This window comes from Phymastichus coffea, unplaced genomic scaffold (genome assembly GCF_024137745.1).
Source record: "Phymastichus coffea isolate CEN01 unplaced genomic scaffold, Cenicafe_Pcof_1.1 PCOF00004, whole genome shotgun sequence".
In the NCBI taxonomy this organism is placed as follows: Eukaryota; Metazoa; Arthropoda; class Insecta; order Hymenoptera; family Eulophidae; genus Phymastichus; species Phymastichus coffea.
Window position 1 is genome coordinate 11,256,398 of NW_026706815.1, and position 17,549 is coordinate 11,273,946.

Here is a 17,549-nt window from a genome sequence, read left to right on the forward strand (position 1 = left end):
AACATGAGTAAGAATTGGTTTCATTAATAACAGTTTAATTATAACTGTTATTAATAAAAAAATAATTAATAATTTATTTAAACATTAAGTTGTAGATAGAAAGAAAGCGTTAATTTTGTACATAATAATGACAGTTTTATAATTTATAAATCTTAATTAATTAATCTAGTAATTACACTATAAGATTATAGAAAAAACCGTTACAAATATGAAAATTTATTATATTTCAAATGTTATTAACTAATTTGAGTATTTTTTTTAGAAATTACTTCTAAAATTGATAAACTATAAAGTTATGTAAAATTTTAATATTGTTTTATAGTAAATATTGTAATATTACATTAATTAACTTTATTAGTTAATAACTTTTGACGATACTATTTGTGATAATTGGAAATCATACTAAAACGATCATTAACTTATTTTGTAAAGTTTACATGTTTTAAAACTTTTGTATTAGTGTTTATTTAGTTGTAAATTTAGAAAATTCATTTCTCAAAAACTGCGAATAATTCTCGAAGATTCGAAGAGAAATCTCCTACGAAAATAAGCGGGAAAATCTGTGTATAAATACGCTGATTATTGCTCAGGCTCGGATTCACCCCAAGCCTTGCAAAGTGGGAACATGTGATTGATAAAACTTGGATAATACCTAAGTTCTTTCTCTCATTGTGATTAACTGAGCAAATCCTCTCTTTTCCTATAATTCATGCTCGACTTATAGAATACTTCGCGCTATAAAAAACTTGGGCTGAATTAAGTAGATAAGCAATGTATGTTCTGGGACACAAAGGAGCCGTCCGATGAAGGTGTCACTCCCGTGACACCTTTTAATTTATGGTCAGACCCCATACTAAGTATCTAAAAGGCATTTGATGTACCTTTGGCATCACCCGCGTGAGAGTGGGCCCCATGCTGAATGTTTAAAGGGTATTTGATGTTCGTTTGACACCTCCCGCGTGCCGCCAATGTATAAGGGATATGTGTATGTTCTGGGACACAAGCTAATGTGTAAGGGATATGTGTATGTTCTGAGACACAAAGAGACCGCCCGATGAAGGTGTCGCGGTAGTAATACCTTTTATTTTAAGGTAAGACCCCATGCTGAATGTTTAAAAGGCATTTGTTTTTTGTTTGACACCTCCCGCGTGCCAGTGGGCCCCTTCGACAGAGTGCCCCCCACTCACCCACCCACCCACCTACAAAGGTTGTTAAAGTAGGATGCTGTAGAAGTCGGTAGGGTGTTTGGTAAACTATATGATGGTCTCTCTCTCTCTCTCTCGCTCTCCTTCGATAGTAGGGCGCTTATGCTGTCTGAGTGTGGACCCTCGGAGAGGGGGTAGTGTCTCTAGCTTACTAGGCGCGTACGCCGTATAGTGCGGATGCTGTTTTCACTCTCTCTGTCTCTCTCTCTCGCTCTTCTTCGATAGTAGGGCGCTTAGTAAGCTTATGATGGCTGAGTCTGAGCCCTAGGAGAGGGGGTAGCGTCTCTAGCTTACTAGGCGCGTACGCCGTATAGTGTGGATGCTGCTCTCTCTCTCTCGCTCTCCTTAGTAAGCTTATGCTAGCTGAGTGTGGGTCCTCGGAGAGGGGGTAGCGTCTCTAGCTTGCTATACGCGTACGTCGTATAGTGTGGATGCCGTTCTCTCTCTCTCTCCCTCTCTCTCTCTCTCGCTCTCCTTCAATAGTAGGGCGCTTAGTAAGCTTATGCTAGCTGAGTGTGGGTCCTCGGAGAGGGGGTAGCGTCTCTAGCTTGCTATACGCGTACGTCGTATAGTGTGGATGCCGTTCTCTCTCTCTTTCTCTCCCTCTCTCTCTCGCTCTCCTTCAATAGTAGGGCGCTTAGTAAGCTTATGCTAGCTGAGTGTGGGCCCTCGGAGAGGGGGTTACGTCTCTAGTTTGCTAGGCGCAGCCACCACCCACTCACCCTCCTCCCACCTTTCGTCTGACTACCCCCTCTTCAACCTACAGCGCCGAAACCGCTGCTTTCAGCGCTACCATAGTGCTTAAAAGCCGTGCTCGATTGGAAAAGAGCGCAGTCTTTCAAGACAGCCCGCTTCACTAGCTTTTTTAGTAGCGACAAGCAGTAGTAGTAGTAGTAGTATTACTAGTTATTCTACGCGCATTTTCGTTACAATGGCTTCTATTTCTTATTTTGAAAATACAGTATGCGATTTATGGAAAGCCTATTACAACTCAGGCGCTAATAAGGATGATTTGATTAGATGGAAAAATATAATAATTACCGCTTTGAATTCTCTTGAAGAATATATGTTACGGCCTAACTTAAGTAGAGCAATACGACAGAGATGTCAAATATGCGCTACTCATTTGAATTCAATCGAAATTAATTTAAATAATTCCATAAAAGTCGGAAGAAATGTTAATTCATTACGAGTCATTCCAAACCAAATTGAAGGGAACGAAGTTATTTGGCGTGAAATAAATTTAGCATTTGAAAAACGTATCATTACTGCATAGCCAATCAAGAACATACAGATATAAAGTCATTCTTAAAAGCAGCAAATAAACTATTACAATTACAAATACCAAAATATCTTTCAATTCATAATGCTCTAAAAATAAATATAGAAATGTCAGCTCAATTTACCGTAATAAAAGATAATGTAGAGGACATTCAAGTAAAGTATTTCAACACCGAAAATGTTTCTATTTATAGAACGACAGATCTTAAATTATGGTTTACAGAAAATATTGAAGATGTTATACTCAAAAATTTAGAAGAATTTCAAGAAAAAGATTCCGGTTGGACATTAAAAACTATCATCGGTATTACTGTTAATATAAATAAATTTAATCCTTTTAAACCCGGTTCATATATTCAACTACCAAAACAAATAGTAGATAAAAAAGCAATTATCAACGTTCAAAATACAGATAATGAATGTTTTAAATGGGCTGTGCTTGCCTTCTTCATCCAGCTAGATTTCATAGCGAAAGAGTTCAAAATTATATGCCGTTTGCGAATGAATTGAAATTTGATGATATAAACTTTCCTGTTGAGGTAAAGAATATTCCTAAATTTGAAAAATTAAATAGTATTTCAATAAATCTATACATACTAAAAAAATACGGTTTTAAATTCGAAGTCTCATCATATTATATATCAATTTTAAAACAAGATAAGCATGTAAATCTTATGTTACTACAAAGCGATTATATCGATGAGAATGAAACAGAAAAATCTAATAGATCAAATAACAATGATATTTTTAAATTAAAATTCCACTATGTACGGATTAAAAACTTATCTGCTCTTGTTAGAAGTAAAGTAACGAAACATACTGCACAAATTTATCTCTGTGAACGCTTTCTCCACTATTTTAATAATAAAGAAAAATTGAATATTCATGAGACAGATTGTTCAAAATTAAATAAATATAGAGTTAATCTACCTAATTTTCCTCTTCTGAAATTTAATCATTATGATCGAAAAGAAATGGTTCCGTTTATTATCTATGCTAATTTAGAGTGCTTATTGAAACCAGTAAATAATGGACGATCCTTCCAAGATCATGAAACCTTTAGTGTGGGGCTTTATATAAAATGTAGTTATGATGATTCTAAATTAGTCTTTAAGATGTATAGAAAAAAACTGAATGAAGAACAATCATCCGCACAATGGGTTATCAAACAATTTCAGATTTTGTTAGATGAAATGGATCAAATATGTAAGAATGCAATAGAAATGAATCTTTCATGGCGTAATCAAATGGATTTTAAGATGAGCAAAGTGTGCCATATTTGTAGAAAATATTTTCAACGTGATGAAACAAGAGTTAGAGATCATTGTCATTTGACGGGCCGATTTAGAGGTGCTGCTCACGCATCCTGTAATTTAAATTATAAGAATCCTTATTTTATACCAGTTGTCTTCCATAACCTTACTGGATATGATTCTCATTTTATAATAAAAAAAATAGCTACGAGCTCTGATCTTGAGGGAAATGTGACTGTTTTAGCTGAAAACAAAGAAAGATATATAGCTTTCACAAAACACGTGGACGGTAGTACTATAAATTTTCGATTTATTGATTCGTTTCGTTTTATGCCATCATCTCTCGAAAAACTGGCTTCATATTTAACCAAACTAAATATCGTAGAGTATGAATTCAAGATAGATAAATATACAAAAACACAAATAGAATTATTGAAGAGAAAAGGCGTTTTTCAATATGAGTATGTTAACAGTTTTGAAAGATTAAAACAGGCTCAATTACCACCTATCGAAGATTTTCATAGTTAATTGATAGATAGCAACATCTCTGAAGCTGACTATGAGCATGCTCAAAAAGTGTCGAATGCATTTGACATCATTGATTTAGGACAGTATTCTGATTTATATTTAAAAACTGACGTATTACTCCTGGCCGATATTTTTGAAAATTTTCGTAAAACTTGTATGGATGCGTATCAACTCGACCCAGCACACTATTATACTACTCCTGGATTAACATAGGATGTTATGTTAAAGTGTACAAAAATTGAGCTAGAACTTTTAACCGATATAAACATGGTTTTATTCATCTAAAAAGGTATTCGAGGAGGTATTAGTCAATGCTGTAATAAATACTCAAAAGCTAATAATCGATATATGGGCTCAGAATATAATGAAAAAGAACCTAGCAAGACTTTGATGTACTTTGATGTTAACAATTTATATGGATGGGCGATGACGCAATCATTGCCATATAAAAATTTTAAGTGGGTCTCTAACATCGATGAGCCTCATTTTTTCAATGTTTCTGATAATCATGAGGTTGGCTATATTTTAGAAGTTGATCTAGAGTATCCAAAAGAACTACACGATGAACATAAGGACCTTCCACTTTGTCCTGAACAGAAAAAAGAAAACAAGCTAAAAATAAATTTGAAAAGTTATTCTATAAACTCATGATTAATGCAGTATACGGAAAGACTATGGAGGATGAAAGGAAACGAAAAGACGTTAAATTAATTAGTGCATGGAGTGGCAGATATGGAGCAGAAGCACGGATCGTCCAACCCAACTTTCATAGTAGTTCAATCTTTGATGAAAATTTAGTAGCAATACAGTTATCATGGACGTCTATCCCCTTATAAAAAAGTGATGGAAGCCATGTTGTATCCTTTTTATTCGCGATCTGATTGGTTGAAACTGTCGTCATCAGTTAGTGAATGAGTGAGAGAGAGAGAGAGGGAGAGAGAGAGGGAGAGAGAGAGAGAGAGAGAGAGAGAGAGAGAGAGAGAGAGAGAGATAGAAAAAGACGAAAAGTGACACTTCAGATTTGAGTTCAACAAGGTTGTACGATTAATGACACGAGGGATAGGTAAGTTGATTAATCCATTATTAATCTATCGTGATCTGAGTGATTATTAATTGAACGGAGCTTATTTATTTAAATATTGTATTTAAAAATCTAGAACAGTAATTAATCTATAATATTTTTGCATAATTTTTATAATAAAGAAAAAAATATTCCATGGAATGCTTTGCCGAACTAAAGGTTAGGTGTTGTGTGCATTTCAGTGCATACATAATTGCTTTTAATATTCGTATCAACATAATTTGAAAATCATTAGAAATTTACACGGTGATCAGTGACGAAAGAAAGAAAAACACGCACAACTTTTTTTATCTTATAATATGTCATATGTTTTTTATATCGCAGCTTTTTGAACAGCTTATTTCGACAGCATTCAATTCAACATGCAGGACAACGTCGCTTCAATTTCATACACAACAGACGAAGAGTTTTAGAAATATCCAACAATGACAAGAGCGTGTAAGTTCTTTTTTTATTTTATTTCGCAACATTTTCAACTTTTGACTTTTCTTTATTAGCGTTAAAAGTTTTAAATAGCACGCTCAGTGAATATTTACAGAGCAATTTTATACTCTGATTTTTTTTTATAACCTTCAGTAGTTTGTTTTATCCTAAATATAATAATAATTATTAATGGTATTGAAAAAATAATATTTTTATTACCTGAAAAACATACTATATATGATTATAGTACGTACTATATGATGTATAATGAAAAATATACTCTATAGTGTATTACTCTGCGTAACTCTCTTAATAAATTGGTTTCAGTGAAGTGGTTGGCTACGTGGAGTCTATAGTTGCTTAAGCAACGGCACTAGAAAAATTACTCTACTTTTTTGGGGTCAAGAGGTGATTGATAAACACCAATCTGAAATTCATTTGAATCGTGTAAGTGTAAAAAAAATGAAAATATTAAACTCTTAAAAATATGAATGGAACTATATTTTTCAATTTCAGATCCTACATGTTGAACGAGCTACCTCCAAGGCTGTGAATCCTAATTATCACAAGGACGATTCATTATTTGTCCCCTTCGAACTCCTTGTTGGAAACGCAACTAGCATTGAATTCTATGGGTACCATGGTCAACGAAATGGTGAAGCAGCAAAGGTGCCTCCAAAAAAATTGGATTTTGTGGGTACGGTTGGTTATACAGGACCGATAAGTATGTACTCGTATTTAATATTCAAATACTTTTAATTAATTTTCTTTTTATAATCATGCAACTAATTTTATGTCTGTTATTTCTATTTTTAGTGATCGAAGGATATTTGAAAACCGAATTTGTGTTGGTAACGAACGTCAAAAAAACATCAAGTTGGGGAATCGGAGCCATCACTGATGGTGTGTTTAAAATAAACATACAAATTACGCAATTTGAGAAGTCAACAATTAAGAAAGGGACCAAAATATCTGTTAATGGTTTCATAATTATTTAGATCCACCCACTACAATCCATTACATGAGCATGGTAGATATCTCTGTCCTTGATGATGTGATGATGTCCTTGATCTTGATGAAAAACCTATAACATCAGAACAGGTGCGTAAAGGTATAAAATCTCCTCGCCGTCCATTGGCCCTTTTACAAGAGGATAATACAGATAACTTGCACAATTCAACAAGGAATCAGATTTATTTATTTCTTTTTTTTTTTTTTTATTATTTAACGTCGCTCTATTTATGCTCCATCAGTGCTAATCAGCGACGGAGGCTTGCAATGTGTTTGAGAACAAAGCACATGAAACTTTTTTCAGTGGTGCTTGTATCAATCAGCAGGGACTGGGAATCGAACCCAGGCCTACCGGGTGCGAGTCCGTCGCCTTACCGACCGAGCCATTGTAGGCCTCTAAATTTATTTCTTATTACTATTTATTTATTTATATTTTTTTTTTTTACTACTTATTTCTTTCTTTCAACGTTTGAAAAGTTCTTTTTTTTTTAAGATGAGATGTTCTAATATATATTAGAATATATTTTGCTTCTTAAAGTTGAGCAGTATTAACTTTGTTATGCTATTAATCAGTTCCAAATAAAAAATATGTGATGTTAATTGTAGTTGAAAAGATTGATATTATTATTATTGGAAAAAGATTATTTATAAATTTTTTTTTAATTTAAGAAAACACCAGATTTAAGCTCAACGTATAATATAATGTTTTTTTCTAAACAGTTGTCAAATAATTTATAAATTTGATAGTTCATTATCTATGTAATTTACTATTTTTAAAATCAAACGATTTAAGATTTCAAAATGTGATTTAAATGATGCTGCAACCAATGAGCAAATGTTAATTTAATTTTGACATGTAAAGTTGTAACAGGCTGCCGTTTAACCTGTAATTCTCCTTGAATATACCTACTTGATGGCTAAACGACGCCTAGTTATCTATGTGCTCGAAGCACGTGAACCTACCTTGCCCGGGAGTGCGCCTGCGCAGCGTCTCCTCGCCAATCCGAGTTGGGTTCCCCAACTCGCCACTTGGCGGCGCTGTCGCTCCTGCTTAGCGGCGCTCCTGCGGCTGCTGCTTGAAACTAGGTTGGCGATTCGCCTCTACCGATCTCTGCGTGATCCTTGCTACGCTACCGGTTTATTCGAATCGAAAGTAAATAAACGCGACCTCCGGACAAAGGAAAGACAAAGCAAAGACTCAATTAGTAACAACCGTTGTTCACTTTATTTAAGTTAATTAAATACACGGGGGATTCGCCGAGAGACTTGCACACGCAAACACAATTGACAATACGCTGGGTGGGAGAGAGAGAGAAAATCGCGATCGACGCGAACTAACCGCTCGCACGCTATAAATTACTTCTTCGCGCTCGCTGCGCGGAATCGCACGACAAAAACAAAATCGGAAATGGTGCACCTACCGCAAGACAGTTGAGGATACGGTGGCCAACCGTATCTGATACGCGAGTCGCTGATTTGCCGCTCCCCTGCTCGCTGCCCTTCCGCTGTTATTGCTGTTGCTGTGGGTGTTGCTGCTGAGGTTGTTGTTGCTGGTTGTAGCTGCTGTGGTTGTTGCTGCTGTGGCTGCGCACGCACACTCCACACTCCACCCGCTTCCACTAAGTTCTCCACTCCTTGAATCTCACCCGCGGAATACTCGCCAAGAGTTCACACGATATTTCGCGGGATGCTGACAGACTGAGTGTCACAGTCGTACTGGCTACCGAGCTCTCCCCTCCCGGTCATTGCCCCTACGCGCCCTCTCTCTCTCTCGTACCGATCGCGGCTATTCCGCCCAGCCGCTTATTAACCTACGCGAGTCGAACGATTTTCGGTAATCGTTGCAAAGTATAGTATATGTTAAAAATAGTATGTGCAAGGATTTGATACTAAGGTGTAATAACTAGAATTTAAAACTTCATCATATGTATCTCATAACTCATGAATAAAAATCTCACCTTCACCTTCTTTTTTGTTTTAAAAAAATGAATAATAGAAAATATTGAAAATATTTTTCTAATAAAAAAATATTACGGCTGACATTTCTATTCCAAAGTTATACTCAAACTTATTGTTTTTTTAACAATAATTTTCCATGTTTTCATCGAAATTCTTACGGTGAATTCTTTTTTTTATCGTAACAAGAAAATCTATTAATAAATAGGATACGTAAATTAATTTATTCTAATGATCATCAGTTATAACATTTGTGCAGGCGTATAGTGATCTATATGAGCCAACCTATATTGTATATATAATATCAACGAATATAGACGCATTCATCGATAATATAGACTATATATAGTAAAGCTGATGGCGGCAATCAACCACGCTATTTTACATTGATAAAACGTTGTTAATTGCGTACATTATTAAAATATTGATCCTAGCTTAAATAAAAAAAGAAGAAATACAATTCTTCAATAGCTGTAGCTTACAGTGAGTATGACTTGGTTTTACTGAATAGCATGAATAACCTGCTTGACAAACTATATATAATTTTATATTGAAAAAAAAGTCTAACCTGCTTTGTAATAACTAAATCAATCAATCAATATTCAACAATAAATTTAAATTAAAAATATATTAAAATTATAATTCACGATGTAAATAATTATTTTTTATGTTATCTAAACATTAAGGGGATGTCATAATAAAATTCACACCTCAGTAGTTTCCGTTATACGCGAATAATTTATAGTTTACAATAAATATCGCAGTCATCCGCACTTCTAATCATGCCAAAACGCGGATCGTCCTTATTCTTGTTAAAAACTGAATAATAAACACGCATAACGAAAACTACGATAGCGGGTTGGCGGAGTATCTCTACGCTGCATGATGTTGTAATTGTCAACATTCATTCTATACTCATTTCTTAATAATAAATTACTGAGGTCATCGACCTTGAGGAACAATCTAAAGAATAGTAAAAAACTGTTACATTCTATGAAAAGTCAATATTCTTCGGGTATATATGGTTTTTATGAATTTATAGGTTTGGTTACGTTATGGCATCCCCTTAATTATTAAGTTAATCAATTATTATCATGCGAACTAATAATAAAATAATATAGTTATCTCCTGTAGCTAAGAACATATGTCATACACGCGTATTCGTTGCACACGCGGGCCGACTGAAGTAGAAGACATAAGATAGGCCGAAACAAACAAACTGTACGCGGTAAATACATGATAGACCAGAAATGAAATAGAACATAGACAGCTGCAAACCTAAATAAACAATTAAGTGATATGACTCTCTTGGTTCCCGGGATATACTTATTCCTGAAGGAAATGGTAGGGACTTATCTTAAGTTTGTGAGCCCCCGAGAGGGACAAGCGCAGTCAGTCCTGTACACGATCTCGCCTTGTAAAGACATCTCTCTGGAGCTCTATCACTTTATAATAAAAAGTATTATTATATAACTGCCGACTTCGACGCCTAGATTTCTGCAAGTACCCACACGCGCCTTATAACTCGACCATCGCTACCGCAGCGTGTAAAACTTGCCGTGACAATCATCAAAATTGGATGACATTATACTCGTATATTAGTCCTCCTATTATTTGTAGAAATACTGATATGTAACATTTGTTATATTTCAATCGTTAATTTCGTCATTTTTTACTGAAATGTATGTATACAGGTACAACTTATTTTTTGTTTATGTTGTTACTGCAAAATGTCAGTGCATTTATAATTTACAGGGTTCCACTATTAAACAAATGCTACGAGGTGTGTTCAAAAAGTGCCCGGAATTATCGTTTTTCCAAAAAAATATTTATTTATTTGTTTACATCAATGTGATCCCCTTCAAAGTAATCCCCCCCCAGATATAATACACTTATGCCAGCGTTTTTTCCAATCTTCGAAGCACTCTTGATATTCACTTTTTGGTATGTCCTTGAGCACTCTCAACGATTCGGCCTTTATTTCTTCAATCGAGGAAAAACGCCGTCCTTTCATGGGTCTCATCAACTTTGGGAACAGGAAAAAGTGACACGGAGCCATATCTGGTGAACATGGAGGTTGGGGCACGACCTCCATGTACGTTATCGTGATGCAAAAGCCATGAATTGTTTTTCCATAAATCGGGGCGTTTTTTTCGGATTCCTTCACGCAAATGTCGCATAACTTCAAGGTAATACTCCTTATTAACCGTACGATAAGTAGTGATAAGAACTCATGATGCACCACGCCCTGCAGTCAAAGAAAACTGTAAGCAAAACCTTCACATTTGATCGAACTTGACGTGCTTTTTTCGCTCTTGGTGACGTTGAATGCTTCCAGGTGGACGGTTGTGCTTTGGTTTCAACATCATAACCGTACACCCATGTTTCATCACCAGTTATGACCCTTTCAAGCAAACTTGGATCGTCGTTGACGTCGTTTAACAGCTCCTGAGCGATGTTCATGCGATTGTTTTTTTGGTCAAAGTTCAGCAGTTTGGGAATAAATTTTGCTGCCACCCGTTTCATGCCCAAAACATTTGAAAAAATGTTATGACATGAGCCAATTGATATGCCAACTTCATCAGCAACTTCTTTAATTGTGATTCGGCGATCATGCAGAACCGTTTTTTCCACTTTTTTCACATTTTCATCGATTGTTGACGTGCTGGGTCGACCGGAGCGTTCGTCATCTTCAACGTCTTCGCGGCCATCTTGGAAACGCTTATACCACTCGTAAACATTTGTTTTTTTCATAGCAGACTCACCATAGGCTTTTTGTCACATTTTCCACACTTTGTTACACTTTATTTCATTTTTTACGCAAAATTTAATACAAATTCTTTGATCCATTTCTTTTAAAAAACGAAAATCGCCGAGCTCATAAAAACACGTCAAACCTTAGCGACTACCGCAGACAAAGTAAACAGTGAATATAGCTGAAAATTTTATCATACTTCAGAGGTATGTATACCAACACAATAAAAAAAAATTTTGACAATCGGACTCTCCAGACCCGCGAAATTTAAAAATTCCGGATATTTTTTGAACACACCTTGTATATTAGAGATACACTGGATGATAAAATTTCAAAGCTGTCTAGTTATTTGTATCTGGATTGAGTCGATCATTGTGTAAATTGATACTCTCCTTCGAAGGGATACTTTTTACTACTTACTGCATGCTTTATACTTTCTATCTAGTGACATGCTTTAGCAATTGCTTATAAATAACGTTGACAGTTAACGTTTTCCAAAAATATATGATATGATGATTATGTCTTCATTTGACATAATAAACTTTTAAATCTAATAATCTAATCATATAATCTAATCATATTTTCAAATTTCTCTGATTCTATATACATTTTTTAATATTCCATGTTCATTTTTTCCAGGTTGCCGTGGTATCATCGCTGTTGAATTGATTTTACATAGATATTGAAAACGTATAAAATTCAGCGTTAAAACCTTGCTTGTGACTATTGCCATCAACATATACATAACCAAACCAAACGAAATATTTTAAACCAAACCGAACATTTGAAACCAAACCAAACCGAAACTTTGAAACCAAACCAAATTTTTGTCTTTGCTAAAAATTCAATCTAGCAAAAATTCACAAAAAATTACACAATTGAAAAAATCAAATCCAGTAGTTATTTATAAATTCAACATTTTAAATACCGTATTGTATATATTTATGTAAAAAACATTAAAGTATTAATAACGTTCATTGTATACACTCAGTCCAGCATTTTATTTTTTTTTTCATTATCATTACGCATGAGCATAATATGAACTTTTTATATACATGAAAATAAGATATATAGATACAACTTTATTTGAATTTGGAACCATGTATTAGACAGTTGTTCTGTACTATACAAAATTTTGTGTTGCTTTTTCCAAAAATAAATAACTAGAAAGTAATTAATAGGTCAAAACAATTTTTTTATTTATCACGTCTCAATTCTCAATTAATAAGTTATTTATTAGTATAATTATTTATTTCATATAATCATACAAGTAATTCTTTTTTGTTTTTTTTCATTGAAACAAAAAATGGGTAGAAGAAAATAATACGTACTACAGAAGAGGAACAAAATTATCAAATTCAAAAGCGTTTAAGACGTTCTGAAAATGCGAGAAATAGACGTAACGCTACAAATCATCATAATGATCTAAATAATGAACAAGTTGTATGTAGTGACAATGGTGTAAATTAAATAATCAGCAAGTAAATGCTGTAGTAGAAGATTACTTAGGAAAAATGGATATATTATGTGCACATTGCAATGCAAAACATTTTGCATCAGAGAAGGTTGCAAATAAAGGTTTTTCTTTTAATGATTGTTTTTCTCATGGGGCTGTAGCTTTAGAAAGTACACCAAATTTTCCTCCACAACTGTCCACTTTATTTGATAGAAGTCATTATAAATCAAATAATTTTTTGAACATATTCGTTTTTATAATAATTCACTTTCATTCGCCTCTTTTAATGCTAATTTTGTTAATTTTCAATCACGCCGCCCTGGACCATATTGTTTCAAAATTCATGGTCAGATATACTATTAAATTAATACAGGTTTGTATCCTTGTGAAAATGAAAATCCTGCATATGGACAATTGTTTTTTGTTGATCAAGAAGAAGCCCTTGATGTTAAAAAAACTCAAAATCCTCATCTTGATCAAGAAACACTTTCAATGTTAGATAAAGTAATAAGAGAGAATAATATTTTTGCACAGTCTTATGAGATGATGAAACAAGAAATAAATAATCACAGGTTAGAGATGAATGAGGCACATGAACCTGAATTACAGTTATTATTTTCGTTGAAACCAGGTTTTGATAGACGGAGATTTAATTTTCAGCGAACAAATGAAGTTGCTACTATTTTTTCGACAACAGCTGATGGTGAAATTCCAGAGTCTTATGTAATTATTCGAAACAAAAATACAAAAGTGTTACAATACGTTTGTACGATGGATCCTAACGTTGAACCATGGCTTTATCCATTATTTTACCCTTATGGATCACGAGGATGGCATAAAAACTTAGAACGTATTAAGATGAATGATAATGATCCAAGTATTCGAGTAACACGAATGTCCTACACTAAATTTAAAATGGCCGTAAGGCCAGATGAATTTAACGCTATTTTGTTAGGTCGTCGATTATTTCAACAGTGGGTAGTAGATGCTTATGTTAAAATTGAAAAAGACAGAATTCAGTGGTGCAAAGATAATCAAAGACAGATAAAGGCAGATACGTACAAAGAACTACACGATTATTTGCAGAATTCTGCTAATGACATTAATGGTCAAGTCGGTAAAACTATCATTTTAACTTCGACTTTTATAGGATCCCCTCGCCACATGCAACAAAATTACCAAGATGCAATGGCTATAGTCGGTAAAACGGGTAAACCGGACATTTTTCTTACAATGACTTGCAATCCTAGATGGAAAGAGATACAAGAAAATCTTTTACCAGGTCAGCAGGCATCTGATAGACCTGATATTGTAGCTCGCGTATTTCATTTGAAAAAGAATCGTTTGCTTGATGTAATCATAAAGGATAGATTTTTTGGAGAAGTAGCATCCTATGTCTATGTTGTTAAATTTCAAAAGCGTGGACTACCACATATACATTTATTGTTAATTTTAAAACATTCTTATAAAATAACCACACCTGAAATTATTAACATTTATTTGAAATTTTTATATCAGATAAACTTCCCGATAAAGAACGTGATCCTATTTTATATGACATCTTTGTAAAAAACGTGACTCATAGACCTTGTAGTGACTGGTGTATTACAGATAACAAGTGTTCAAAGAAATTTCCAAAAGATTTTCAAAATGAAACAACAATGGATGAAAACGGATATCATCATTACCAAAGGAAAAATGACGGTGTTACTCATGAACTACCTAATGGTTACGTCATTGATAATCGATGGATTGTACCGCATTGCCATAATTATTAAAGTTTAACTGTCATATAAATGTGGAAATTGTTTCAAGTATTCGAGCTGTCAAGTATTTATATAAATATATTTATAAAGGTCATGACACAGCTACTGTAACTATTGGAGCTGAAAATTCATCTAAAATTATCAACAATGTTGGACCCGTTGAAGCATGTTATCGAATTTTGAGTAAATCATTATAAGGTAAAAGTCACATTGTAGAAAGATTACTAGTTCATTTACCAAATCAACAGAGTGTTATAATTTTTAATGAAGACAACTTTGTAGAAAATCTGAATCAAGCAAGTAGTAAGTTACTTGATTTTTTCCAAATAAACATTGAAAATGAAAATGCACGCCAGTACTTCTATAGCGATGTTCCATCTTTTTTTACTCATAAAAAAATAAAAATTAATGGGATCATGACATCTAAATGGGTTCCACGTAAAAAACAGTTTAACTGTATTGGACGAATGTTTTCTGTCAGTCCTACACAAGTAGAGCTATTTCACTTGCTATTATTATTGTTGCACGTAAAAGGAGCTACAAGCTTTGATTCATTAAAAACAGTTAATGGCATAGTCCAACCTACATTTACAGCAGCGTGCTTAGAACTGGGCTTAATAGAGGATGATCATGAATGGGCTAAAGCAATGGAAGAAGCAACAATGTGGATGATGCCACGTCGACTTAGACAATTATTTACTAGAATTTTAATACACTGCCAACCGATACACCCTGAAGAGTTGTGGGATAAATTCAAAGATGTATTATCTGAGGAATTTGCAAGGATGAATAATAGTGTTTTGAGTCATCAAATGGCATACGCTGAGATAAATAATTTACTAAATTATGAAGGTAAAAGTTTGTCTGATTTTCCTTCCATGGATCAAACAGTGACTACACATGTATTGACAGAAAACGATAATGAATTATCACAAACAGAATTTGAAGATATCGGTAAAAAACAATATGAGCTGTTGAATGAACAGCAAAAAAAATTGTTGATATTGTTTTGGATTAAGCTATTGATACTAATAATCACGATACTAATTGTATATATATCAATGGCCCAGGAGAATCCGGAAAAACTTTTATTTATACTACTATTTACAATTTATTATGTTCACAAAATATTAAAGTATCTTCAATGGCTTTCACTGGTATTGCAGCAACATTACTTCCAAAAGGAAAAACAGTACATAAAACATTTAGTCTTCCTGTTCCAATGTTTAGCGATTCATCATCAAACATAACAGCACAATCTAAGGAAGGTCTTCTACTCATGGAAACAAAAGTTTTTATTTGGGACGAAGCACTTATGACTCCAAGATATGCTCTAGAAATAGTAAACAGAACTCTACAAAATATCATGAACAATGACGTACCTTTCGGTGGTAAAATTATGATTTTGGGCGGTGATTTTAGACAACTTCTTCCCATCAAAATTAATGGAACACGAGCTGAAACGTTAAACCTTTCTATTAAATACAGTGCATTATGACGGTATTTTATTAAATATAATCTTACCACAAATATGAGAGTCTTACCTCATGAAATTGATTTCGCTAAATTTTTATTATTAGTTGGTGATGGAACTCTGAATGACCAACGCGACAATTTATTTTTACCTGAACATTGTATTCTTAAAAATAATGATATAGTTCGTACTGTGTTTCAACAATTGATCATAGACAAGAAATTCGATATAATGAGTAAATGTGCTATTTTGTCCGCCCGAAATATTGACGTAGATGAATTAAATAAATCAGTTATTGATTTGTTAGATAGATCTACTGAACATATTTATACCGGCATTGATAGCACCGAAAATTGTGACAATGGTGAATTTGACGAAGTACTTTTGCCAGAATACTTAAACTCATTGAATCCTTCCAGTTTGCCTCCACATGAATTACGATTAAGAAAAAATTGTATTGTAATGTTAATTAGAAATATAAGTATTCATGAAGGTTTATGCAATGGTACACGTTTAAGGGTGTTAGATTTTTCTAAACATTTGTTGAAATGCGAAGTTCTGGCGGGAGACAAATCAAATAATATTGTATTCTTGAATCGTATTTCATTATTTTGTATAAATGAGTATCCATTTACTTTCAAAAGACGCCAATTTTCAGTTAAGTTAGCGTTTGCGATGAAAATCAATAAAGCTCAAGGTCAAACGTTTGAAAATATTGCTATTGTTCTTCGTAGGGATGTTTTTAATCATGGTCAATTGTACGTAGCAATGTCGTATGACGAAGAAATTTAAATCGTCATACTCTCACCAGCTATAATATAATATTCGATAGAAGTTTGTAATATGTATAGCTTGTTTACAGTTACGCAACTGTAAGAGAGAGAGAGAAGACGTAAACAAGATGAGAGAGAGGGTAAGCTGGAGAGAGAGAGAGCTGGGCGGGGATGAGATGGGAGAGCAGAAGAGATACGCTGGCGGCGAGCTCGGACGTTTTCAGGAAGATCGCGAAACAAGGAATACGATTACCTCGAAAAATACTGTGTTGGAGAACGAACCGGAGGTGGTTAGCGAGAGCGTGCGTCGTGCGTGTGTGACGGCCGATCCATTTTGGAAAATCTGCGAGCGTACGCGCATATTCGTAAGTGCCAGCTCTTATCATATAGCAACTCTCTCTCTCACGTTCCAACGTTTTCTCCCTTTCGAATATTGCTCGTCGAGGAGCATTCATTTGTAATTTTCTCTATTCTAATTCTTTTTATTTAATGAATAAACGTCTATTGTTTCGTTATTGAAAATACCATTTGGCTCTCCCACTTATTTGCTGACACCTTCCTCGCAAAATTAAGGACCCTGCCGCCTC

At 34.1% G+C, this 17,549-nt stretch overlaps 2 protein-coding genes across 2 annotated transcripts; both read left to right on the forward strand.

Moving 5' to 3' along the window:
• Positions 1 to 15,131: 15,131 nt before the first annotated feature.
• On the forward strand, positions 15,132 to 16,213 carry LOC131667344 (uncharacterized). Its single transcript, XM_058940687.1, has 2 exons — positions 15,132 to 15,669; positions 15,882 to 16,213. Exons 1-2 carry the CDS (start codon positions 15,132 to 15,134, stop codon positions 16,211 to 16,213), a joined length of 870 nt encoding a protein of 289 aa, XP_058796670.1.
• Positions 16,214 to 16,246: 33 nt separating this feature from the next.
• LOC131667351 (ATP-dependent DNA helicase PIF1-like) lies at positions 16,247 to 16,981 on the forward strand. Its single transcript, XM_058940700.1, has one exon. It carries the CDS (start codon positions 16,247 to 16,249, stop codon positions 16,979 to 16,981), a length of 735 nt encoding a protein of 244 aa, XP_058796683.1.
• Positions 16,982 to 17,549: the final 568 nt, after the last annotated feature.

What these genes read in the sequence shown, in the direction of transcription:
- LOC131667344 (XM_058940687.1), top strand. Translation starts at nt 15,132, where the DNA reads ATGACATCTAAATGGGTTCCACGTAAAAAACAGTTTAACTGTATTGGA. An exon ending in AACAGAATTTGAAGATATCG is followed by an intron (nt 15,670 to 15,881) that starts GTAAAAAACAAT and finishes CTGGTATTGCAG; the next exon opens with CAACATTACTTCCAAAAGGA.
- LOC131667351 (XM_058940700.1), top strand. Translation starts at nt 16,247, where the DNA reads ATGAGAGTCTTACCTCATGAAATTGATTTCGCTAAATTTTTATTATTA.